The 27825-nt window shown below is 40.4% G+C and overlaps 1 protein-coding gene across 1 annotated transcript in view; it reads left to right on the top strand.

The window, feature by feature from the left end:
• The window catches only part of thsd7ba (thrombospondin, type I, domain containing 7Ba), a 178357-nt gene that overhangs the window by 37193 nt on the left and 113339 nt on the right, over positions 1–27825 (top strand). Inside the window, exons 2-3 of the mRNA XM_034886070.1 lie at positions 12849–13185; positions 18525–18701. Of these exons, the coding sequence (XP_034741961.1) occupies positions 18542–18701 (160 nt within the window). The 5' untranslated portion in view covers positions 12849–13185; positions 18525–18541. The remainder of the gene's footprint in view (positions 1–12848; positions 13186–18524; positions 18702–27825) is intronic.

Consider the following 27825-nt stretch of genomic DNA (forward strand, 5'->3'; position numbering starts at 1 on the left):
GCTCTCAGCACATTAATAAACAATAATTAATGGCATGGCAATCAGCTACTTGTTTTAAATACTTAGATAGCACAGTATGAGATAGAAACACAGCTGTGTGTGTCTGCCGGAGGTGTTGATGGGTTTGGAAAGGTCAGGGAATGAAGTAAGCATAATGAATGTTCTGACATTTTTAACTTACAGAGTGCGTAAAATATTAATAATGTTTTTGATGACTCAAAATACAAAAATTGTGTCTTTATGCCACAAAGTCGTGTCTCCGAATCTCCAAAGTAATGTTTAGATATGAAGCTGAACTGAAGTCCTAGTTTGTACACTTTATGTGTAACCTGTCGTGTTTTTTTGACACACTCTATTAAATCTTTGCAATGTCTTGACCTTGATATAAAAATATGCAATTCTATTTTAAAGACTCAAATGTACACGTATATTATGCAAAGCCTTTTTTGAAGTGGTACATAGCTAATAAGTCATTCAGTCGTTTTCTTAAACTGTTGTCAGACTGCAGAACATTGAGCAGTGGATGGGTTCAGTGGATTGTGGTCTCAGCTATTATAGAAAATAAAACCAGTGAAGGCCTGTTGTTAATTGTTTATATTTTTACAACTGCTGTCAGTTAAATGCGTAATTAATGGTGTTAATGCAAATCCATTTTACTGACATCAGTTTTTTTTTATTGCAAGATTAACTTTCTTTTTGGCCTAGCAAACTTTGTAGCTTTTTTCACATGCTGTTGCAACAACAAGTCACGTTAGACAAACTACAACACACTGAATCTAACTAGTCCGGAAACATGCCGCACACACGTGTTTGGCCTTGCGAGCCGGCCAAAAAGAAGGATCATACCTGCAAATCGCTTTACGGCAAAAATTGCAGTTTTGAATGGGAAAATGTCATCTACGTGAATCATTTACTGTAGATCAGAAGAGTTTTTATTTTGGCGGGGTGCTACTACGGCACCGTTGCCTAACAACCGTTATCTACCGGACCAAACAACAATGCGGATTTTGGTGCCTTATATAGGTGCCACTCAAATGCCTTTGTTTCTCGCTGATGCTCCGAAAACGGACGTTAGAAGGAACTGGAACATCGGCGCATCGGACGCTAGTCGCTACACTTAGCAGCGGGTAATGTTAGCCTACCGTTAGCTAGCAGCCGGAGGTAACATCAATAAATATTTCGATTTAGGATCAATTTTAGCGGTGTCAAATCATGTTGCATTAAAGAACATTAAAATGAGACAAAATAATGGGACGGAAAGAAATCAGGGGACATTTAGCATAGATAAAAATGTTTGATCAATCACAATTAATCACACATAAACTGAAACCCTTATTCTACTTTTTTTGATGAAGACTTAACAACGTCACCACTTATCACAATAACCAGGCTTCTAATTTCACCCCTGGTTCCCCTCTCCTCCACATTTTCCCCCCCTGAATAATTTATTTTTGGCAATATTTAGCCATCTCTGGACATCTTCTGCAGGCTAGGCAGGTATCATCCCCTCCTCTACTCTGTACACACACACACACACACACACACACACACACACACACACACACACACACACACACACACACACACACACACACAAACGTATGAAAACAGACAGCTCTCAGTACATTTAACACTTATTTTAAAGAGAGACACACTTGGCTTCAGGGTCCAGGTGTCCCTGCAACTGTTGACCCATGTTATCAGCCCGCCTCAGCAACCAGGCCTCCTACAAAATTAATCCTGACGGCGTCACGCCAGCCCCCTCCCTCACACTGATGGCTCCCTCTTTGAGCGACAATCCCCTCTGGATCCTCAGCATCCGGGACTCAGACACGCTCACCTGCATACCCCTGTCCCACGAGACACTCCTATCAATTGAAAAGGGTCGACAGTGTGACCCGGATTACAGCCAGTGCTGCGGCTTTAATTATAAGCTTTTTTAATGAATGGGAGGTAGGTGCTAGGAGGCCAGGTCGAACCGCCACACAAGACAAATCTGATTATCCAGGAACGGTTTGTTTCTTTTTCAAGCCCCCCATCTCCCTCATTCTGTTTTTTTGGTGGAATAATTTCTCAGCTTGAGAAGGCAAAGACATTTGTTTTTGGTATCTGTTTCTGCTCCAAATCCTTTTTTTGCTCTATTTTGCACATGTTGTCGCTGCCTCTCAAGGGGCTGAAGATACTTTTTACTTTTCAGTAAAGATGAACTACCTGAAACATAACCAATTAAAATTCTTTGTATGGAAGATGAGAGATGTCTTTTCACCTAAAGCAACTTTGGCTATTTCTACTTTAGTTTTTCCTGGGAGATGTGTCTTATCAAGCACGTTCACACCAATAATCAGAAAAAAGGCTTATCATTTTGCAGCTTTTGTTCTACTATTGTTCTGCCCTAATTTTACATTCTTTTCATGTCCGATGAAATATTTATGGTGTAAAAAGTATTCAGTAGGATTTATTTGCCGTCATTTTACTCTAAAGGCTAGTGATTTGCTTTGAACAGGGAAATGTGTGAGCGAGTAACTGGTGCATGAATATCTAGCTATGAAATTAAACTCCTTTTATATTTTTGATGCAGCTTTGATTCATGAGGGTATTCTTTGTTAAACACCAGAGTCCGTTAACATTTAAATACATCAATTTATCTTTTTTAATGCTTGCCTGTCTCTTAGTTACTCTGGGTTGTTTTGATGAGGCTGAGCTAGATTCCACTGATCCCTGAATCAGACATTTGATGTTCAGCAACACAGTGGAAGAGCTTGTAGGCTTACAGTTAACAGAGCTGTGGGTTTCAGTTGTGTCGGGATTCATTTTTTCCTTTCACCCAATGATAATTTACCCAAAAATGCTGTAATTGAGATGATTTAGGAATTTGAAGATTGTGAATCAAATTTAAAATACTTCCCTGTACTGAAGTAAAGATTTCCTCTCTCTGTAATAGTATTTGATGTAACTAATTTGATTAAGAGATTGGCTGAAGCTCGTCCATATTTAAACATCTTGGTGCCACATTTTTGCCTTTTACAAATTTACCCTGTCTCATCACATTTGCTTTGTAATTAATCACTGTAATTCGGCAATCGTCTAAAGAATCATGTGCTTCCAGGGCAGTTAATTCAATGATTCAATTTTCAATCTAACCTAAAGCTATTTGTTGTAAATGCTGTATATTCAGAAACTAAGGAACAACAATGCATCAAATATGGAGATTTGAAAAATAAGAATTCCTCAATGTTGTGAGAAAAAGACACTCAGGAGTAGATGGATGGTACCAGTTAGTTTTGTGCTGTGAGGCTGGGTGGCTCAACTGAGTTAAAATTCTCTCCCGCTGTTATCAACCAGGTGACGCTGTCAGCTTGCTTAACCACTGCACTCACTGCACATAGAGTGGCAAGCAGAAAGAGGCATAGTATGTTTCATGCCACAAAGATAAACATGCAGCTGATTGAGTTCACAACCCTGGCTTCAGGAGCAGCTGCTAGGACTGCCAGACTGCTTGGGGTGTTGGCAGAGTAGAGATACCTCTCTCTTTCAAATATAACCACATACAACATCTTAACAGTCTGGTAAAATGGTTTTCAATTTCTGGGAGGATTTCATAACATGTAGTGTGTTTAAATGATGTCAGTATTGGCAAAGCACCATAGTTGAGCTTGATATTCATCAGCTGATATACTGTATATACACTGTACAGGCGTAGAAAGGGTTTTAAGATGTATAAAAGGGTTTGAGTCTATGAATACTCATCAAGGTCTTGGGTAAATAAACAATACATTGTTAGTGAAGGCAACTAGAAAATCAGTTGACAGATGGAAATGTGGCCAAGTGCAACATCCCCCCACATGAGCAGAATATTTTCAAAATTGTAATACTTATATTTGATAGTTACTATACAGATATTATGCAGTTCCTACAGATAAAATTCAAACCCCTTTTGGAATATTTTTATACTACTTTTGTCCTACATTCTAAGACAGAATAAATGGATCATTTCCAGCTTTATTTGAACTTACAACTAACAATATGGCTCAATCAGATTTGCACACCTACATTGGAAACGGTGAGCAGCGATGGACTGCTCTCCAAGTTCATCCACAGGTTTTCAATCGGATCTGAGTCAGAGCTCTGACTTGGACACCCAAGGACTTTCACCTTCCCATCCTTAAGCCACTGCTTGTTTTTTCTGTGGTGTGTTTGGGGGAAGAAGAGGAGAAGAAGATAGACATCTTCCAGACCAAATGCTTACGGAAGATTTTCAAGATTCAATGGCAACAACACGTCTCCAACGAGTCAGTTCTTGAGATGGCAGAAACAAACAAAATCAGTGAGGAGGTGAGGAGACGGAGATGGAACTGGATCGGCCATGTGCTGAGGAAGGACAGAACGGACGACTGTGCTGTGGCCCTCGGGTGGATACCTGAAGGAAGAAGGAAAATAGGCCACCCAAAAACAACTTGGCGGCGAATGGTGGAAATGGAACGTAACGGTGCAGGCTGGAACAGGTGGAATTCAGCACGACGTGCAGCTTCAAACCGAGCCCAGTGGAGGAGTGATGTCCAAGCCTTGTGTGCCTCCTGGCACGGAGAGAATTAGTTAGTTAGTTAGTGTTTGGGGTTGTTGTCGTGCTGGAAGGGGATCCACCTGCCCATTGTTGGCGGTCTAGCAGAAGGCAGTGGGTCTATATAAAAACTTTGGGTGTACTTGGCAGCATCCTGATAAATTGCCAAGTCCCTGCTGAAAACATAAAAACACCTGCACCAGATAATGTTGCCACCACCATGCTTTACAGTAGATACATTATGGTGTTTTTTGGGTGGTGTACTCTGCTCAGATTTAAGTCTAAAAAAAGTAATCTTGGTCCAACCTTAACCAGATCTTCGAAGTGCAAACAAGAGTGTTGCATTTTATTCAGAAGAGCGTCTGTCATACCTTCCTGCTGGTTTCTGGCCCAACCTAGCTGAGGTGTTGGTGGTGCCATACATTCTCCACTTCTTAATAATGCTCTAAACAGACGGATCTTTTTGTATCCTTCTCCCCAAAGCCCTTTTGATGGTGAATTCATGAACAGTGTATTAGTGTAATTCTCAATGACTGCTACAATTGATGTCTGATTAGTGCCAGTGAGCCTGATGTGTGATATGGAACGTGATTGGTTGTACCTGAGTTTTTGTACCCAAGCAAGTTTTTGTACCTGAGTTTTTAACGGTAAACCTAAGGGGCTGATCACTTATCCAAAACCAGGTATTTTATAAACTACCTTTTAATGTAATTTTTTAAGTTAAAAAATAAATAAAATAGATAACAATTGAACTTGGATGTTGAGAGTTGTGATGTGAATAACCACCTAAAAAAATCTTATATTTATTTTAATTTACAAGGTGTAATGTGACAAAGGGCAAGGATTTTGACAATTTTCCAGGGGCACTGTAATACTGTCCTACACAGATACAGCAAGGTATGTAGGTCCTGATGTCCCATAATGATGCAGGTGGCAGCCCTGGAAGACATCTCTACTTTCACTATGGTGCAGTGTTTATGCATGTTGTCATATTAGAACATATTTAAGATACAAACCTGAGCTGGGTAATGTTAAGATTTTGTCAGGTTGATTATACCAACTTGCAGACTTCTGCAACTTTTTAATGTACCAAAGAAATATTGTATGTATTGTAGTCTCATAATTACAATACATGTACAGTGTCAAGGTGAAACACTGGCAGGCTAGACACTCCACAGAAGCAGGATTCAAGGTTACATGCACTCTCTGGGATAGATATTAAAGAAAAAGCAATGCTGCAATGTGGAGTAAAAGCTCTGTAGTTGTGTCGAGACGGCTGGACGATGGTGTCAAGTTTGGTGAGGAACACAGCTCTTCAAAGAGGTTGCGAAGCATAAGACAGGAAGAGGTTGGAGGTGATTGTCACAACAGAGGTTGGCGGATACTTCTGTCTTTGGGCTGAACTGTGTGGAGTAGAGCCCAGAAAGCTGTAGAGGACAAACTTGTTGAGGCTATGTTGTCACAGTGGCAATTGTACAGTATATGGTAAAATAAGTTAACATTACACACTGTAGGCATACCTGGCTAACACTAATGTAGCCTAATACAGCCCCCAAATAAATCATACCTTCCTAAAGTTACATTAAGTGTTTAATGTTTAGTGTTCAAAACTCTTTTAAAGAGGTGTCTTAACTGATGGTCATTTGGAGGCCGTTTGTGATGCTGTTGAATTGTATGTAGGTTTATCTAATAATTTGTCTGGAAAAATATTTTGTATAATTTTATATATTTATAAAATACACTTAACTTAACTTTACCTACCTAAAAGTATGATCTTTTGTAAGGCTGTTGTGTTAGATATTAATTTTAGCTAGGGTTGGATATTGTTTGGGTTTTCTCCAATACCTCTGCCAAAGTTAAAAAGAAAGAGCAAACAATGGCATTTGGCGACATTAAAGAACAGCTTGTTTATCTCTAAGGCCATATGGTCAAATTTAAATAGTTTATATAAAATGTCATAACAACGATAGCATTATCTAAGTTATTGTAATACCAATAATGTGTTTTACCAGTTCTGCGTTGTCATCGGGTCCGGTAGATATAGGCTAGTTTTAGCTGGGTATACCTGCAGTGCCTTGGGAAAGTATTCGGCCCCCTTGAAGCTTTCGACCTTTGCCACATTTCAGGCTTCAAACATAAATATATAAAACTGTAATTTTTTTTTTGAAGAATCAACAGCAAGTAGGACACAATTATGAAGGTGAAAGAAATGTATTGGATATTTCAAACTGTTTTAACAAAAGAAAAACTTTAGGTGTGCAAAATTATTAAGCCCCTTTACTTTTACTGCTGCAAACTCTCTCCAGAAGTTCAGGGAGGATCTCTGAATGATCCAATGTTGACATAAATGACTAATGATGATAAATAGAATCCACCTGTGTGTAATCAAGTCTCAGTATAAATGCACCTGCTCTGTGATATTCTCAGAGGTCCGTTTAAAGCACAGAGAGCATCATGAAGAACAAGGAACACACCAGGCAGGTCCGAGATACTGTTGTGGAGAAGATTAAAGTCGGATATGGATACAAAAAGATTTGCCATGCTTTAAACATCCTAAGGAGTACTGTGCAAGCCATAATATTGAAATGGAAGGAGTATCAGACCACTGCAAATGAGATGAGATTCAACTTTATTGTCATTACACATGTACAGGTACAATGCAACGAATTGCAGTTTTGAGAGAGTTTAGGTAGAGCTTTGGGGCTGCAGCTATTTAAAGCGCCGCCAAATCTACGAAGACCTAGCTGTCCCTCTAAACGTTCAGCTCATACAAGGAGAAGACTGATCAGAGATGCAGCCAAGAGGCCCATGATCACTCTGGATGAACTGCAGAGATCTACAGCTGAAGGGAGAGACTCTGTCCATAAGACAACAATCAGTCGTATATTGCACAAATCTGGCCTTTATGGAAGAGTGGCAAGAAAAAATCCATTTCTTAGAGAGAGCCCTAAAAAGTCTTGTTTAAAGTTTGTCACAAGCCACCTGGGAGACACACCAAACATTTTGAAGAAGGAGCTCTGGTCAGATGAATCCAAAATCAAACTTTTTGGCAACAATGGAAAATGTTATGTTTGGCATAAAAGCAACACAGCTCATCACCCTGAACACACCATCCCCACTGTCAAACATGGTGGAGGCTGCATCATGGTTTGGGCCTGCTTTTCTTTAGCAGGGACAGGGAAGATGAATAAAATTGATGGAAAGATAGATGGAGCCAAATACAGCACCCATCTGGAAGAAAACCTGATGGAGTCTGCAAAAGACCTGAGACTGGGACAGAGACTTGTCTTCCGACAAGACAATGATCCAAAACGTAAAGCAAAATCTACAATGGCATGTTTCACAAATAAACATATCCAGGTGTTAGAATGGCCAAGTTAAAGTCCAGACCTGAATCCAATCGAGAATCTTTGGAAAGAACTGAAAACAGGTGTTCACAAATGCTCTCCATCCAACCTCACTAAGCTTGTGCTGTTTTTCAAGGAGGAATGGGCAACAATTTCAGTCTCTCAATGTGCATAACTGATAGAGACATACCATACATATGGTAAAAAGGTTTGAAATATCTAATTTTAATTCCAGTCCATAATAATGTCCCACTTGTTGATTTTTAACAAAAAAATTAAAGTTTTATATGGTTTGATTATGGTAAAATTGTGATTTGTAGAAGGTATGTTCACCATGTGACCACCGGTGGACGAGAGGGTCGTCGGGGGAAAACTCTGACTGTTGTTTGTACATATGCACCAAACAAGAGTTCGGAGTATTAGGCCTTCTTGGAGACCTTGAATGGAGTTCTGTATGGGGCTCCAGTAGGGGACTCCATAGTTCTGCTGGGGGACTTCAACCCACACGTGGGCAATGATGCCTTGGAGAGGTGTGACTGGGAAGAACGGCCTCCCTGATCTGAACCAGAGTGGTTGTCTGTTGTTGGACTTATGTGCTAGTCATGGATTGTCCATAACAAACACCATGTTCGAACATAGGGATGCTCATAAGTGTACGTGGTACCAGAGCACCCTAGGTCAAAGGTCAATGATACATTTTTTAATCGTTAATCTGATCTGAGGCCGTATGATTTGGACACTCGGGTGAAGAGTTGGGCAGAGCTGTCAACTGATCACCATCTGGTGGTGAGTTGGGTCAGGGGATGGGGGAAGACTCTGGACAGACCTGGTAAGCCCAAACGTGTAGTGCGGGTAAATTGAGAATGTCTGAATGAGGCCCCTGTCCGACGGACTTTCAACTCACACCTCTGGGGGAGCTTTTTGTGCATCCCTATGGAGGCTGGGGGCATTGAACCTGAGTGGACCATGTTCAAAGTTTCCATTGCTGAAGCTGCAGCGGGGAGCTGTGGTTTTAGGGTCTCAGGTGCCTCAAGGGGCGGTAACCCACAAACACCCTGGTGGACACCAGTGTTCAGGGAAGCCGTCCGATTGAAGAAGGAGTTTTCCGGGATATGTTATCCCTGAGGACTCCGGAGGCAGTTGCAAGGTACCGACGGGCCCAAAGGGCTGCAGCCTCTGCCGTGACAGAGGCAAAGCAGCGGGTGTGGGAGAAGTTCGGAGAAGACATGGAGAAGTCGACTTTCGGCCGGCACCAAGGTGCTTCTGGAAAACCGTTTGCCACCTCAGGAGGGGGAAGCGGGGACTCATCCAAGCTGTATATAGTAAGGATGGGACGTTGTAGACCTTAACTGGGGAGTTAACAGAGCGGTGGAAGGAGCACTTTGAGGAACTCCTAAATCCAGCTGACACGTCCTCTGTGGTGGAGGCAGAGCTGGAGAATGATGGGGGATTGTCGTCAATTTCCCTGGTAGAGGTCGCTGAGGTAGTCAAACAACTCCACAGCGGCAAAGCCCCAGGGATTGATGAGATCCGTCCAGAAAGGCTGAAAGCTCTGGGTGTGGAGGGGCTGTCTTAGCTGACACGCCTCTTTAACATTGCGTGGAAATCTGGGACAGTGTCTAAGGAGTGGCAAACTGGGGTGGTGGTTCCCCTCTTCAAAAGGGGGACCAGAGGGTGTGTGCCAATTAGAGGGGTATCACACTTCTCAGCCTCCCTGGTAAAGTCTACTCCAAGGTCCTGGAAAGGAGGGTTCGGCCGAGAGTCGAACCTCGGATTGAAGAGGAACAATGCGGATTCCGTCCTGGTCGTGTAACAACGGATCAGATCTTCACTCTTGCAAGGATCTTGGAGAGAGCCTGGGAGTATGCCCAACAAGTCTTAGTTTTGTGGATCTGGAGAAGGCGCATGACCGGGTCCCCCGGGAGAAACTGTGGGAGGTGCTGCGGGTGTATGGGGTGAGGGGGTCCCTACTCAGGGCCATCCAATCTTTGTATGACCAAAGCAAGAGCTGTGTCCGGGTTCTCGGCAGTCAGTCGGACTCGTTCCAGGTGAGGGTTGGCCTCCGCCAGGGCTACGCTTTGTCACCAATCCTGTTTATAGTATTTATGGACAGGATATTGAGGCGTAGTTGGTGCGGGGTTGCAGTTTGGTGGACTCAGGATCTCATCGCTGCTTTTTTGCGGATAATGTGGTCCTAATGGCATCATCGGTCTGTGACCTTCAGCACTCACTGGATCGGTTTGCAGCCGAGTGTGAAGCGGCTAGGATGGGGATCAGCACCTATAAATCTGAGGCCATGGTTCTCAGCAGGAAACCGATGGAGTGCTTTCTTCAGGTGAAGGAGTTTAAGTACCTTGGGGTCTTCACAGGTCTGAGATTGTTTGGAGAATCAGAGCAGCCGGTGCAATATTACATTCTGTTTATCGCAACGTTGTGACAAAAAGAGAGCTGAGCCAGAAGGCAACGCTCTCGATCTACTGGGCAATTTTCGTTCCTACCCTCACCTATGGTCATGGAGGCTGGGTCATAACCAAAAGAACGAGATCCAGGGTACAAGCAGCTGAAATGGGTTTCCTCAGGAGGGTGGCTGGCGTCTCCCTTAGAAATAGGGTGAGAAGCTCAGTCATCCGAGAGGAGCTCGGAGTAGAGCGGCTGCTCCTTCGCGTCGAAAGGAGCCAGTTGAGGTTGTTCGGGCATCTGGTAAGGATGCCTTCTGGGCGCCTCCCTAGGGAGGTGGTCCAGGCACGTCCAGCTGGAAGGAGGCCCCGGGGAAGACCCAGGACTAGGTGGAGAGATTATATCTCCAACCTGGCTGGGAACGCTTCAGGATCCCCCAGTCGGAGCTGGTTGATGTGGCTTGGGAAAGGGAAGTTTGGTGTCCCTTACTGGAGCTGCTGCCCCCGCGACCCGATACCGGATAAGCAGTCAAAGACGGATAGATATTGACCATGTTCTTAGTTTAGTTAGCATCCTAATATTGCTCATTAGCACAAACATAAAATACAATTGAGGCCCTAGAGAAACAGTAAAGAGATTGAAAGATCTGTTCAAACAATTTTTTCTTATTTCTCAGCCATTTTTTGTTTTTCTATACAGAACAATTGCAACTGCAATACTAACTACAGCTAGATGCAGAAATCCATAAGAGGTAGCACATCAACACACATACTTTGAGTGTTATAGAAGTCTAAATTTGAAATTGAACAACGATTAAATGAATTGCTTGTTCCTACTTGAAACTGAATGCATGCAATTGATTTTACTCTATCCACCAGGAGCACCTTCCTTCCATCCTATTTGTTGGGTTTTATTTAGTTAGCCAGGGTAGGAGAAGTGCAGCTACAGAGACAAGCTCATTTGAGCCACAATGGAATGACCAGGCAAAGCACTTAGAAGCCCTGGGAAATAAGGTGTGGGTCAATGGAATCTTTTTTTTTTTTTTTTTGGAGCGTGGCCAGGAAGCTCAATAAGAGAGCAAAGCTTAGAGGTGGGGCCAGTGGGGAATAGGTTTGGGGGGGTGGAAGACCAGGACAGGAGGTGTTAATAGAATCCGAATTTCCTGTGGATGACCTCTCAGAACAGGCTTGGCTGGAAGGTTGACATGTAATCATTAAATGTCATAGGAAAGCAAAAACCCAACCTGCTACTCTTGGACTGCAGTCTTGTCTCTCATATAGTACTGTGAGAATGTGACCCAGGCAGTGACAAATCATGACCATAAGCCTCCCAGTTTACTGTAAATTTCACAAACAAAAACCAACCCTGTACTACTTTGCAGAGTATGTGAAGTTGCCTTTCATCTCTATTACTTCAGCAAATCTAAATTAGGGGGAAACATGATAATTCTTTTTTTACATGCACAGCAACTTTCTCTGATATCTTTCTGCTAATTCCTGGTTCTCCCTAACAACTTGAGCCCTGATTTTCCACTCGCCGACAGTTTCTGTAGCTGCCCGTCAAAAGCCCTAGATCAGAGGCAAATTGGCACTGTGCTCACAAATCAGTTGTAAAGGCGGAACGGTTTAAAGGCGCCAACCGAATGGGTCGCTGGTGCTTCACAGACATATTCTAGACAAACTATAGCAGGCTACATATCTGGACCTAAATGTCAGGACATCTGTCAGGGTCCTACAGCCAATGAGAGCAGAAGGCACAGGTTGAGGGAAAACCAAGGGGGGGGGGGGCAGTATTATAGGATCTCTACCTTATGTGTTGTATTTGCACAAGTTGTTGCACCTAGATAAAACACTAGTATAAAACTACTATAATTAGTAAAAAGGTGTGTAAATAGGCTTTTTTTCTTTTTCTTCTTCTGTAAATTAGCCACCAACAACTTGGAGTGCTTGTTTCAGGCGCATATCCATTTTTGAAACAAATCTTTTTTGTGACAAAACGTAGTTTTGAGACTAGACATATTGGGAATTTCTTCTGGCGAAATATCTTGTAGTGTGTTATCTGCTGTTGACGGTCAGTCATGTAGTGTGAAGATGACATCAAGACTCTCGATTACAAGACATCAAGCTTTGAGTGTGAACAGTAAAGTACAGTGAAAGTCATGTAGTGTAAAGTTAGCACGAGACAAATAGTAAAATGAATAAGAACTGAAGGTCGGAATGTGTTGAATGGATTGTAAATAACAGAAAAGGGATACCTCTGGACCAGTGTGTATAATATGTATCTGTGATATGTATAAAATGAAAGGTCATGCATTTTTATAAAGCTTCCCTGCATCTACACATTGTCATTTATTCCTTTTTGCTGTTTATATCTTTTTTTTTCACACCTCTGCGATGCAAGATGGCTATCAACACTGCACCATGTGAAAGAAATATATTCTTGAGCATGTAATTATTTGAAATGTCTGATTTTATTCTGCTGTGGTATCAGGTGTTTATATCAGTGTCTCTTTTTTTCTTCTCTCTTTTTGTCTTCTTCTACCTCAGACCCTGTAGCCCGGGCTGACTCTTGCGCCAACCCTGGTGGGAACATCAGTGGGTGGGTACTTGACAGAGCCAGCGCCAGCAAGATAAAATCACTCAGTGCTGCTGGAGGTGTGACACAATCCCAGCCCTCTGCACACTGATTCACACAGGATTAAGCTACTGCGTGATGCTTCAGGCGGAAGGCCTGGCATAGCTGAATTACCGTCCCTGTCAGACTTAACGTCTTTGGAGGCATCCTCTGCCTTGCTCCTGTCTTCTGTGGAAGGACTAGTAAGAATTATCTGTCGCAGCAGCAACCAGATCACCCAAAGGGATGACTGGCAGTCATCTGTCCCAGGTACTTGCAAATCAGGCTGTATCAGATACTGTGTATTTCCATGTGCTTTGCAGTATGGGAGTTGAGGGAATTTCTTAATTCTTAAATTCTGAGTTTTATTCTGTGGCTACTTTGTTACAGTGTCATTTGCGTCAACAAAATTTGCGAAAACTTAGGTTGACAACATTATGGTCATGACTGAAACAAGACCAAACTAAATGAAAAAAACTATGACACATAGTAAGACATTACGGTCAAAACAAATAAAAACTATAAACAATAAATATAACAAATACAAGAACTTATTCAAATAATAAATAATTAAAAACAAACACAATATTGTGAAAGTTGTATCTTTTTATGCAAATTCTTATGCAACCACATGCATCACCTGAATCACTCTGTATTCTAAGGCTTCTGATTATTAAATCACATTTCTCCACCATCCAAAATATCTCTTGTTCAGAAGTTGATTTAGCTCGCTTGACCTTTTTCAATATCGTTAATAAAAAGCATTTTACATTCAGTAACATACTGGCTCTGTTGGTAGTGTAACGTTTCCCATCTTTATGGACTACAATGATCTAAAATCCACTGCAAATTAGACGTGGAGCACCAAAAGGGTAATCTAATGAAACATCAAGAATTGTCGTTGTAATAGACGGCTATCTTTTGTGCTGCTATTGGGATGAATGAGTACGTTTTAGGATATATGTTGACAGTCAACCATCTGAATTTCCCTCATGCTAAACTCAGACAATGAACAATATTTTTACAGAGTGAATCCATTTCTGAATGATTCGCTGCTCTGCATTGGAGAGCACAGGTAGCTGCGAAAAAATGCTCTGCGAGCAGGAATGACCTGGCGATAGACAAGAACGCTTTAAAACTTGCCCTGTTCAAGCCTCTTGGGTGCTAACTCTAGCAGGAGGATAACACGGTGTAGGCAGCACCGATGGGTTTCCTTTTTCTCTCTACTGACCGCACTCCACATTTACAAAGCTACGTGTTGGAATTGACTGGAATTCTCCTTTAAGAAATCATCTACTGGTTACAGTTGATAAAAAAAGCCAATGTCAATTGTTAAAGGTGCTCTAAGCAGTGTCACACGTTTTTTGGCCACAACATTTACACACACACACACGTGTATAATGTCTCTTAGCTTTCATTATCTGTTCAGCCAAAATAATTCCAAAGTTGTCTTTGTTACACTTCTGAATAGAATAACAGAAACGATGTCAGAAGAATTCAGGGATAAATGGAGATGGACAGCAATAATGTCAGTCCATACAATGACGGATGAATGCAGCTGCACCCTCGAGCCTGTGTTTAAAGAAATACAAAAAACTGTGTTGCGCAACGCATTTCTGATTGTCTCAATGCTGTCATGGTCATTCCTGCCAATGAAAACGTCTGCAAAAAATCTGCTTCTGTGGATGGGAATTAATTTCTTTTTTTGTATTGCCAAACACAATCAATAACAATTACATGCACCACCACATGGAGAAAATACGTGCAGCTGCATTAACAGCATCATACTGGATGCAGTACATACAGAAGAGCACAAGGATATGAGCAGCAATTTACGCCAAGAATGTGAATAGAGAATGAGCTGGTTGGCTACATAATTATGTGGAAATCCAGTGAGGAGGTTGGCTTCTCTGGAACACATACTGGGATAAAATGCCTTTTTTCCACTCCAGACAGAACTAGGTGTTTGGCTTATTTAAAGAGAGGCTGGAGAATGGCATGGCAATTGTTCAGAGTCTAGGCATACCAAATTAACTTTTGCCACTCATTTAGAAAGATCTAATCAAACATTAATTATTGTGACCACCTGTGAAAGAGAAGGCTGTTGAGTGTTCATCTGTTCCCTTATGGTAGATGCAGGGTCCTCACTCTCTCAATCCAGCGAGTGAAGCCTAAACAAGAACCACAGGAGACAGAGAAGCAGATTGCATTCCATCAGACGACAGAGTATCTAATAGGATGCACAACAGCATCTGAGCCACGCTGCTGTTTGCCAGGTTTCCTCTGGCCCTGAGAGCCTGGCAGTATTCCTTTGACCCAGATATTTAGCAGCTTAAGGGATTTTCTTTTTTAAGATTTTCAGGATAGCCTGCATCCCCCCTCTACTGGCACAGTCCAAGCCTGAGCTGAACACAGTTGCCACCAACTCTTGAAACAGATTGACAGGCTTTAAGAAAAGCAACCAGTCATCGAATTTTGCAAACCATATCTAACTCTATGGTAATCTCAAATGTCTATCTTGAAAATCAATACTGGGATGCCTTGGGATCATGATTGTTTTCTTTGCATGATTTGTTCTAGACCATGTTTTCCAATCAGCTGTTACACATTCTATGAGGTTATGGAGAGTTTGTCCTATGAATAGTCAAATTAGACTGGTTAGAGGGAGGATGTAATCGGGGTGCAGTCAGGTATGGCTTCCAGAGCAGTGCAGCCCGAGAGTTTGGCTTGTAATCAGCAACCATAGGTGTCTAATTGGCATATGGCTCTGGAGGTGCCAGACTACTCTGCTTATTCATACAAATAGAATACATTCTCTGGCCATCCCAAAATGTAAGACAAAGTGTATACATTATATTCAGAGTGGATGAGTTCTTTAAATAGGAGAGAATAATTAAGCCCATCACTATTCTTTGGTTTGACAGAATTCAAATGGCGGGCCACATTTGTATCTCTCAAGTGTTTGTGAAACCGATGCTGCAGATTACTATCGAATCAGAATCAGCTTTATTTGCCAGGTGTGAGGACACATAGGAGGAATATTCCTTTGGAGAATTATTGCTCACAATGCACTTACACATACAAAACAACAATATATACACACTAATATATACATACTCTGAACAGAAACAATATAGAGCCAATAGTGCAAGAAGTGCAATAAAGAGTGCAATAAAAATTATTAAAATGTGGAGCATAGTGCAAAGGATGCTGGGATAAACAGTATTATGTTATATTAAAGTATGAACAGTATGAACAGCTCTGGAATAGGGAATGAGAATGATGAATAAATAACAAATATATAAATGATGAGCGAGACATTAGAATAATGAATAAATACCAAATTTCTGGAACAATAAGTGGAAACAGTAAAAAAGTGCTGTTTAGAGACAGTGGTACTGGGTTATGGACCAGAATTGAAACTGACACTGACGGTAAGAAGTCAGCTGTTCATCAGAGAGATGGCTTGTGGAAAGAAACTGTTCCTGAGTCTGTTGGTTTTGGCGTACAGTGCTCTGTAGCACCTGCCAGAGGGGAGAAGCTGGAACAGGTTGTGTCCGGGCTGAGATGGGTCTGCGGTGATGTTTTCTGCCCGTTTCCTGACTCTCGAGGAGTATAAGTCATGGACGAAGGGCAGGTTGGCACCGCTGATCTTTTCTGCAGTCCTAACTGTCCGTTATAGTCTGCTCATGTCCTTTTTGGTGGCAGATCCAAACCAGAAAGTGATGGCCGTGCAGAGGACGGACTGGACAATGGCTGTGTCGAAGTGGACCAGCAGCTCCTGGGGCAGGTTGAGCTTTCTGAGCTGGCGCAGGAAGTACATCCTCTGCTGGGCCCTTTTGATGATGGTGTCAGTGTTGGGCTCGTCCTTCAGGTTCCTGGGATATAGTGGATCCCAGAAACCTGAAGGATTCCACAGCAGACACAGGGCTGTTGAGTATGGTGATGGGGGGAAGAGTGGGGGGGCTCCTCCTGAAGTCCACGATCATCTCCACAGTTTTGAGCGTGTTAAGCTCAAGATTGTTCTGACTGCACCAGAGAGCCAGCTGATCCACCTCTCGTCTGTAGGCCGACTCATCATTGGTGTAGAGGGAGAAGAGCAGTGGGGATAGCACACACCCCTGGGGGGCGCCAGTGCTAATAGTCTGTGTGCTGGATGTGATGTCCCCCATCACAGGACAGATGCGAACAAGAACTGTATGTGGAAATGCCAAACCCTGAATTTGAGCTTAAAAGCCCTCTCTGACACAAAGAGAACAAAGCACTTTTGACTATAGAATAACACATCAAAGCCAGAGGAAAATTGGACAGTCCATAAAAAACTGGGCATCTGGCAGCCCACTTCCGGGCACCAAGCCATCTCCACCCCGCAATTCTTCCTCATTAAACACATTTGCCCCCACCAAAACAGCTAAAGCAGAAAAGTAAAAATCTAATTTCCTTGAATGAAATCAAGCAAAAAAAATCATCAAGCACCCAGCGCTTTCAGAGTTTCACCATGTGTGAATAATCTCAAATCTTAAATGCCTGCTGCCCCTCAGTAGTTAATCTACCATCAAATACTCTGATACTTAGTTATCAGGGCAAAATGTAAACCCAGTGTGTTGTGGTGATCTGCAACATTGAAAGAAAAATGAATTAAAGAACACATTTTCATATTTTCATGATGTACTTTATTACTCAGGTCAGTAGGTAAATAATAATGAATAATTAATTGACCAACTAACATTTGTGTATCACTGATACCAAACCTTGAATATCGGTAAGTCAATTTGCATAAACCTTTTCTACTACTTTTCTCTTAAATGCAACAACTCTGTGTTGCACAATAAATGCAATTCATTCAATTGTGTGCTTAATAAATGTGTTATGTATTTTTTTTTAAGTTAAGTTTTAGCTGTGAATCAAAAATTGTATTGTATGCAGAGTTTTCGATTTCAGAATGAAAAGAATTGGCATGGATTGCTCTGTGGGATGATAAGCTGTAAAAACAAATCTCACAAGTGCTTTTTGGAAAATGAGTCACCTCAGTCATCAACAACATAACCTCAGTCTCTCAAAGCATCCGTTGTCACAGCTTTGATTCCACATTCATTCATTTTGCTGTTGGTGCAACACAATTAGATGCCTAGTGAATCCAGGACTAATCCCAACACTCCTAGGACATGAACCACAGTAGCAGGAGATAGGAATAAATGAGATGCAATAAAAAGGTACTAATACCCATATTACTCCAAGCTTAAATTCTCCCCTTCCAATACATGTGTCCACTTCTTCCTTGGGAGAGTGAGATACTCAAGCCTCTCTGACTAATTATTTTGTGTCTATGTGGGAGGAGAAGGAGGCAGGGTATCAGATCCGTACGCTGGATTTAGGAGAAGAAGAAGAAGAAAGAACCACTATGATTAATGTGCGAGAGAGCGTTATATACTTTGAAAGGTGACTCTGAAAGTCATGAATCTGGGCAGGAGGTTTCAGTGGGACATTATCTATGTTAGCAGCCTCAGAGTTTCTAACACCTTCTCCACTTTCCCCACGTTTAAAGAACACAGTCTCTTCTTCTGGTTTCTATGAGTGACTTACTGATGAATTTCATGTTCTTCCCACAGGAGTAAGAGAGGAAGCAATGGGCTGGACTATGTTTTTAAAAGATGACTTTGGGGTCATTGCCTGGACACGGCGAGCTGGGAACTACCTCTGCCTCTTCCTCCTCTTGTCCCTCTTTTCTGTTTCAGTCCAATCAGACATTGTGTTTCCTAAGAACCATCATTTCTCATGGAAAGCAGGTAAAATGTCTAATTCTTTGCTAGAAATGTGTTAATCAATGCATCTTTTTGGACTTTCTTTAAATATTATCATCTAGATGTGGTCAATTACAATTCCACTAATTGTGGCCTAAAAAGGCACGCTAAAAGCGCGCAGACACAAAGACACACACACACACACACAAACTCTCTGTTCAGCAAACAAACTGTATTTAAACACACCGTAGTAAGACAGGCATTACTAGTTCTCATTAAAAGAGAAAAAAGTACAACTCCATTTGTTTTCTATGCAATTAGTTCAGGGGGCAAGTATTTCTCCTCTATCGGTCACACATTGTTGCACACATTGGGATGTTGGACATCACCAATCTTAAGGGCCCTTACACCTGAGCAGTTAGAATGACAATACCTTCTTTCTGACAGACTATACATCCCTATCACCGTCGTGACAAGTGCGGGATGGATTGTCACCATAATTGATGTGTTTGCTGTGGTAATGTGACAAGGTTAATGAGACATCGGTGTACATTAAAATGTAATGTCCTAGTATGTGCTGCTGGTTTTAATGAAAGCATGCTGCATACAGTTCATGTATTTCTGTCAATTTCAGGTCTAAATATATTGATTTAAAGTGTTTTTATATGTTCCAAATGCATTTGTGTGCAACCATGCAATACTTTATATAGAAACATTTGTCACATTTGTGGGAGAGTCACATCTGGATAACTGTATTGAAAGCTGATGTCACACTCACTCCCTTTTTTTATAAAAAGAATTTGAGGGAATCTCACGAATCATTCTTCACTTGCTGAGCAAATTCAATTGTAAATGCATTTCCAAAATAGCTTGTGGAGGAAAACCTGGCCTTCCCACACAACCGCCCCACTTACTGTGCGATTAGCACTTTCATTTCTCACTCAGTGGTTGGGTAATGACACTGCCCAAGTGATAAAGAGATTGATTAATTTCCCTGGAATGAGCGGATGTTCAAAAGGGATGGAACCGGGACATCGACAGTGAGGATTTGACATCCTTGCTGGGCTAAGATGGCTTATGAGTTGGAGTGGAAATGAGAACCACTGTCGACACAAGAAAGGAAATCTCAAACTTAACATGCCTTGTCTCTAAATGTACCCACCTCCTGAAGACTCTTTGACTGAGGGACTGTAACAATTGGTATCACAGTGATTTAAAGTGCAATCTTCCAACAGAAACTTCAGTTGAAGAACAGTCGGTTGTACAATAAAACGTGTTGTTTTACAGAACAAGGACGCATTTGATATAGTTTAGTTTAAATGAAATTCCTTTGGGCCACACATGTGTGTCACATTTCCTGTCTCTGCAGCAGATGTCTGAGTATTACGTTCATGTTGGCAAATATTGATTTAATTTCTTCATCTCCATTGTGGACATAATATATATGATTATTTAATTTGGCTGACAAGCTCCTTTTTAATTTTTGACTTTCCAACGTAGGAAAGATGTGCTCTAAATTATGCACAGCCACCCTATTGTGTGTTTGGTGTGTCTATCTAGGCCAGCAGCATTGTGGGGTAAATCTTTTGTCTGAGCCAGTTCCCAGAGCTGTGGCTAAGCTGGGAGTCTCTGGCTCAAACAGTGAGCTGGAGACATTAAAGCTTGACCTTCATTGGTGTCTTGGAGAGCAGAATGGAGCACTGAAACACTGCGGCTAATGGGACTATCGTTTAACTGTTTAAAAGACGAATCCCTGTAAACAGCCATCGTTGCCCTTTTTAACAGCAAGGTATACAATTACCAGTAACAAACAGCACACTAGAAAAGCACCGTGACAAAACAGATGAAGGTAGCAATCCCTTTTATTTACGTTTCTGTGTGTGAGAAAATTGCTAAAGGATGTAACACACATGAAAAGGACTGGATGTTCCCACTTCAAATAACTTCACAACACATTGGTGCTGTCATTTGGTACAGCACAGTGTGATTTGCATTGCTCTTTTATTTCGTTACATCAGAGTTGTTGCACTGTGTAGATTGCATACAACTAGTTTCTGTGTTGGAAATTTGTTTTAGGATATAATGGCAAATGAAAGTTTGCATACTGTAGCTTTTGCCTTTTAAGTTTGGTTTTTTTTTATTCAAGGGATCATATGCCGTCAATGTTAGCTTAAAGATACTGATATCCTCCTACACAGGGCATTAAAACTGTATTTATTTTGACTTCCGTACACATTTGCATTTAAATGTGACAGCAAGATACTGCGCTCATCCACTGTCAGCTTTAGTCTACTGAAGAAGTAAGATCCTCTCTCTCTCTCAGGTTTTTGTCATCCATGAAAGTAGTGTAATTTTTCTGTAGTAGGCCTATTGAAATTCTGGAATTCACCAGAAGTTATTTCTGTTTTTTTAACAAAAAGAAAAAAAGCTGCTTTATTCTTAGATACATCCCAGGTGGGGCTGTATTGTACATCAAAGTGTCTTGCTCTGAAAGAAACAACACCTTTTATCACAATTTTATTATCCTTCTTTGACTAGGGAATCCAACTAGTTCAGGATAGTGAGGAATCTTTATCTCTGAGGATATCCCAACATCATTTGAACATTACATTTGAGACTGCATGTATTAAGACTGCAGTGAGAACTAGGATTTTCTCATTTACTTACTTGTTTCATTCATATTTTCTCCATTTATGGCTAAAGAATGTGATGATAGGAGTTGGTGTTGTTGTCGTGATAAATCCTGCCAGGGTCCTCTGAAGGATTGATTTATTCTGTTTATCTAAGTTGTGTGGGAACTTTCAGTTATAAGAATCAGCTAGGGGGGGAAATGATTTTCATAAGATTAAGAAATCAATGAAGGTTTTCCTTAATGAGAGGGATCTCACTCAGCTTCTGCTGGATTATTTAAAGGTATTACAGGGCTGAAGCTCTAGGACCCGGGGCCTTGTGACTGTATGAAAATATAAACCGACTGTATATCTGGATATATCCTGATACAGTCACGCAACATTCACATTTCTTTTCAGGGTCTGAGTGTACTTATTTGCAATTTCACCACACTGTTGCACCATCAAAGCTGAATTCAAACATCATTGCTGCAGTCAGCTTCTGTTGTTTCTGAAAAATAAGCTCAAAAGTGTCAGTGTGCTAGGATCCAGTCTAAAAGGATTTTACATTTAACCAGATTGCACTGAATAATTTACAGAGGGCATTATTTGCTTTAACAGTGACAAAGAAAAAAATGACATTGCTGTAGGCAAATGCATTTTTAGCCAGTTTAGTCATCACTGGATAAACTGTTAGAATAAATAGAATTGATTTACACTTGTTTTAACCGACACTCCTTACATCCAACGGGTTTACTTCCTCTTTGAGCACGAATGTGCACAGCAATTGTTATGTACGGCACAGGCCAGGAGATGTGTTTCTTTTAAATTTGGGTGTGAAGAAAACACACAATAAATGATAAATTTGACCAGTGTGACCAGTACTTTAGGTACATACACCATTTACAGAGCTCATCAGCCGTAAATGACAAATGACATGTTGAATATAGGACAGGTTATTGTAGGAAATCTGAGCATGTGTCTATATGCAATGCCATTATCTCATTAGTCACGTGGATTGAATTGTACCATGTTATATGTTGTTTGGCATATCCAATTAAAATACACAGACATAGTTTTTCCTTAGTGTGTGCATGAGTCTAAAAACATTACATAGGACCTCCGACCTGTGAACACCCACTTAGTCAGATGTATCAGTTAACATTTCTGTTTTGTCTAATACTGGTTTGAAAAGATCTTAATACAGCTATGACTCATGTTCTACTGTATCATTATTCTGCACTACTGCCCTAACGATACTTTTCCTGTATTGATCTTTGTCATGAAAATCTTCCATTAAGGTGATGTGCACAGTATAAGTCGTCTTAATTGACAAATGCATCTTTCTATTTCTAGTTTGGCCTTCCATGCACACTAAGCAGACATTTTCCACACCTAAAACAGATGTTTTTCAAACAGTAGCTCCAAACCTCATCTTAAAATGCTCTTCTCACATTGAAATGTGGATAGGGAAAGTAAAGGATAACAATGATGTTTTCCTGAACAGAAATTGGAGTAGATTTGTAAAGAAACAAACTTTTGGTAACCTTAAAGCCTTTTTTACCCCTTATGTTGAATGAGCTATACAGCACTATCACACAATAAAGTTGTTGGCATTGACCTATTATTTGCTGTTGACACCTAAGTGTAATTCAACAAAATTCAAAGGAAGGCTGTGACCATGTATTGTGTGCAGAGACACACACAAACACATTTAAAACCTTTCTTCTAGTTGCAATAGAAGACAATTAACTATTTTGTAAATGTGATTAAGTCGAGCAACCATTTAAACCAGCAGTATAATAAGAAAGCTATTCATGTAAGAAAAAATTACAGTATTATAAGTATTATAAAATAACATTTTGACACTAGTAAGAAACTAAAGAAATCTTGCGCCATCTGCAGCCCTAAGCACAACAAAGGCAAGGCTAATAACGAGTAGAGAACGTCATCAGGCCATTAACATCTGCTCCAATCCCAGAGAAGGGACATTCCATCTGGCTATGAAAGATGCTTGAACCTAAGAAGCACTCTGAGTTTGCTTGTTTAACTGGCCAACAGTTCTCCATCAAAGTGAAAGCTGTTTCCAAACCACAGTGAAACAATTAAAGCTGGTTCAATCAAAAACACACATTTTCCCGCTGCCCTTAAAACATTGAGAAAGCAAGTTCAATAATTGTTACGGTTTTGAGTTGAATCGACAGCAGTTCTGTCACAGTGAAAGATGTTACTGTCAGATATGTTTTAAATGTTCTGTGTCAAGATTCAGTTCTTCATTTGACACAAAGAATTTACAGCTGCTTTTGCTGCCAATGGTGAAAGTATGTAGTGTAGTACAAAGTCAACGTGCACTGGGGTAGGGACTGAATTTGATACTAAAGCTCTTTGTTTTCATTATTATGAAAAAAACAATCGTTAAACTTGGCATATAGTATTTTTCTTAAAATTACAAAATGTTTTAATTAAAGAGTTTTAATTTTTAGACAATGCTGTGCAGACAATGCTCCTTGAATTAATTTAGTGAGTTGAGTGAACCCTAGCTGTATTTATTTTAAGTTAATCCAACTTGAAATGTCTAGTTTTATTTACAGTCCACGTCAGAAATTATAAACATGAGTTGTCCTGATTTAAAGTCTTTGACTTGACATGATGGGGTAAACAAATGTAATGCTTATATTTATTTGAAAATAATGTTAAAAGATTAGCTTATTCTATTAAATGGCTGTATTCCTTATGGTGTGGCCAACACAGATCCCCCTCCCTCATCTAGCTGTTCCAGTAGACCTGATCTCCATAGAAAGCCATCTATCCAGACAACTCAGTCCAGGAAGCGTGCATGTATCAACTGGGCTGTTTTCTTTTCATTGATAAACTGATTCATCCACTCCATCCACGTTAGCATCACACACATCTGGCCTTTTTTTTTGTAAGGCCCACTTGCCCCCACTCTACTATACAGTTGCTGGCTGTCCTTTTGTTGCAGAGAGTAACAATGCATTTGTGTGGCTCTAAGATTCATGTTGCCGAGGATCTGTAGACTGCATACATTCTTCAATATGCAGCATGCCTGTACTCATTCATCCAGATAGAAATGACACTACTCTTTGGTATTGCAACAAATGCATATTGCACCGTGGATCGGAGAGAAATGTATTTTCAGTTGTCTGGCACATATTGCAGAATTTACAAATAAAGTCGACTTGACTTGAAGTGCAGGAGTTTGATCCAGTGTTGGTTCGAGAAAGTCTGTCTTATATTATTGAATGTCTGAATATCTGCAATTATAATTAAAAAACACTGCAATTTCAGATATTTACAATCCAATTGAAAGTGGTAGAAAAATTCACTATGCCTTGTAAAAATATCCACAAAGGAGCCGTTTCCAAAGTCTTCTTTTATTTTGTTGACATATTGGAGTCAAAGGCCATAAATAAATCCATTTTATTTATGAAATGTTACATACATTATGCTATGAACAAAACCCTCTGTAAATGCTTTCACAAGTAGATAGGAGTGAAACTGGACAGATTGGTATGTGCGAGTGCTACTGCAGTTGAGTTTTCTGACACAGTATGAGAAAAACCCATTAAGAGAAACAGCCTTCAAAGATGACCAAATCCCACACATTTTGAAAGACGGGTGGAAATATTATTTAAAAATAAATAACTGTTATCAACATGAAACTTGTTTAGAATGAGACATTTATTTTTCCTACAATATATAATACCCCAGTTTGCTTACATTTTAGACATAATGTTGTTTTAACGGTGAAGTGTTATTGTCACAAGTCGATCTCGGTGTCTCCGTGGCTCGCGACACAGTCGCCAGACAACAGATGATATTTTGTAACGACAACAGCAAGTGTTTGCATGAAGTAAGCAGTGAGAGCTTTGTGATTCTCCTCTAATAAAGTGGCTATGGACGCCAATGTCAATACTTCCCCATTGTGAGGGCTTGTAGCTCCTTGGTTTGTTCTGCGTTTTGCATTTTTCAAAGGCATGGTTTAGCAGGATTGTGCAGTTTCTTTTGTTTGATGGAAGTTACAGTAGAAGTACTTGGTTAAAGTTGTAAGCAACATAAGCAACATAAGCACACCGTTGCTGCTCTGGAGGAAACTACTAGAACTGTTGGGTCCTTGTAAATTCTGGAGTATGGTCTAGACCTACTCTGTTTGTAAAGTGTCTCAAGATAACTCTTGTTATGAATTGATACTATAAATAAAATTGAATTGAATTGAAATTGAATAGGCAGAGTGTTTCTCTGTGGGATGGCTCAGCATGGCTCAGCGTGCCCGTGTAGATACGTCATCATTCAGTTGATCATTCAGTCATTCAGTTGAGTAACGTTTATTTTGACAGCCCTGGTTTTAATAGAATGATTGCAGATACTCTGATGGAAAGTTACAAAATATGTTTGAGACGGTATTTTTTTGGAACATAATTTCTCAACACTCACTTTTTTGACTTTAGTGTAATCACAATGATGGTTGCCTCCTGGGTGCTCTGGGTGCAGTCAGCAGTTTGACAGCAGCTGTGTATTTAAAGTAGGATTTATTTGGCTGCATACTGTATTGGAGCTTTTAAGGTAAATGTTCAATGATTCACACTGAGCAGACAACTGGTGCCGCACTTTCCACTATGCTCCAAAACTTCTGCAACACGCCAATCAGAAATATCACAGCATCGCCTGAAAGGCATTTGGCGCATAAGACATTAACAGAATATAAATGACAACAACATCAGCTACAGTTTCAAGTTGTAAGTTCCATTATCTTATTATCTGTTTTCCTGTAAATAGCAGATAAGTCACAGCATGTTTATTTGACTGTGTCCACATATCATACAATTCTATTCATTAAATCAGCCTTTCTCTAACTTAAGGGGTTAGAACATTATTGTTGTGAAGGCACTGGTCTGACATTACACATACATCTGAAAAAATTTAAAAACTGTGAACAGATTATAAATGTCACAGTAATAATAAAGGTTGTGAAATGTTTTTGTGATAAGATAAGTGATGTAAACATGCAAAAATACCATCCAAACAAGTTTGCAGTAGCCAAGGACAGCAGCTGTCTTTACTTCCTTTTAAATATGATAAGTCTAGACATGTTTAAGACTATCTTGCCACAAAGATTGGAAGGAAACATTCAACATTTAACTTCTGTTAATAAAAGAGAAGACATTTCCTTAATGAGCTAGCTAGCTATTCATGTGCAAATCAAACAGTCACCTGCGGGTTCTAAAATAATGTCCAAAATGAACACCTTCAATCTGAACACTGGAGCTGAGCTTATATTTCCTAGCACACAATTATTTGAGATGACATACATGTGATTTAACTGCCCCCCCCTGCAAAGCTGTCTAGATTTTTCACTTGTTCTATTCATATAGTACCAATTATGCAGTTGGGCATTACTATTCAGCAAATTCCTGCTAATGTTCACAAATGCTGTCTCGTAAAATTAGAAATAAAAAATGTAGTTTGAAATCAGCCTCCATGCATATCTCCCTTGGGTAGGCTAAATCTAGTACACCAAGTATGCTGGATTAGGATGAAGGTGAATACAATTCAAAGTTGACTATTGATCGGATCCTGAAAGATGCTGTTCCAATTAGATATTCCAAGTCTCAAGTTATTTTATTTTTTTTCTCTCTCTACAAATAGTGCCTCGGGCTTACCATTGACAGAACACACACACGAAACACACAAACACAAAGTAAACAACGAATGCTCTGCTTTTCTTTATTTAACATTTAATCAGCATTGGAAGTGCCATATTTATAAAAGGAGTATTCCAGCTATCAAAGAGACCTTGACAAAATGTGACGTGTCTCATCAAACGGCCTTTACATTAATTATTTGATTGAGATATTATTTTGTCCCTACTTCCGACTGGCAGGGAGCTAATTGAGGCTCTCATTAAAAGCTCATGTCTCATGAGAGCCACAAGTCAGACACTTAATCCCATGACAACATTCTCACAGAAGAGTTATCTTATAGCGGCTCTCCTCTCAGAAGTATCTTCCAAGCAGCGCAGGGTTCTCAAATCACCCATGTGCAAAATGTTCCAATTCTGGTCAAATCTCCCACAGTCAATTTTTTTCTCCATTGGAGGCCTCAAGGAGGAATAGGGAAAGACACACGGCTATGACTACAGTTGTTAGAACTCTGGACAAACATAATTATAAATAGTTAGTTGATAATGAGAATATCCATCCTGAAGTGCAATTGCGCAAATGATGGCAAAAGAAGATAAGTCATCTCATTACTGAATGACTCCTGCAGGTTCAATTAAAACTTATATTGAAATACTTATAAGGCATCTCTTGAGCTTCTACATTTTTGTTTAATAAAGCCCCATGTGTGCATAATAGCATCCTTAATATCACTCAAATAATTTGTCTGGCGACTCTTTCTGCATTTTGACATGAAGAAACAAATACACAGAGACGTTCAGATTTTGTACAGTGGGGTCTAGCTTTATGTTCAGCATTCAAAATAATTCAGTCTCTGTAGTATAGCTGTCTGCACAAGGACAATAATTCTTGCAGATAGTT

This window comes from Etheostoma cragini, chromosome 11 (assembly GCF_013103735.1).
Source record: "Etheostoma cragini isolate CJK2018 chromosome 11, CSU_Ecrag_1.0, whole genome shotgun sequence".
In the NCBI taxonomy this organism is placed as follows: Eukaryota; Metazoa; Chordata; class Actinopteri; order Perciformes; family Percidae; genus Etheostoma; species Etheostoma cragini.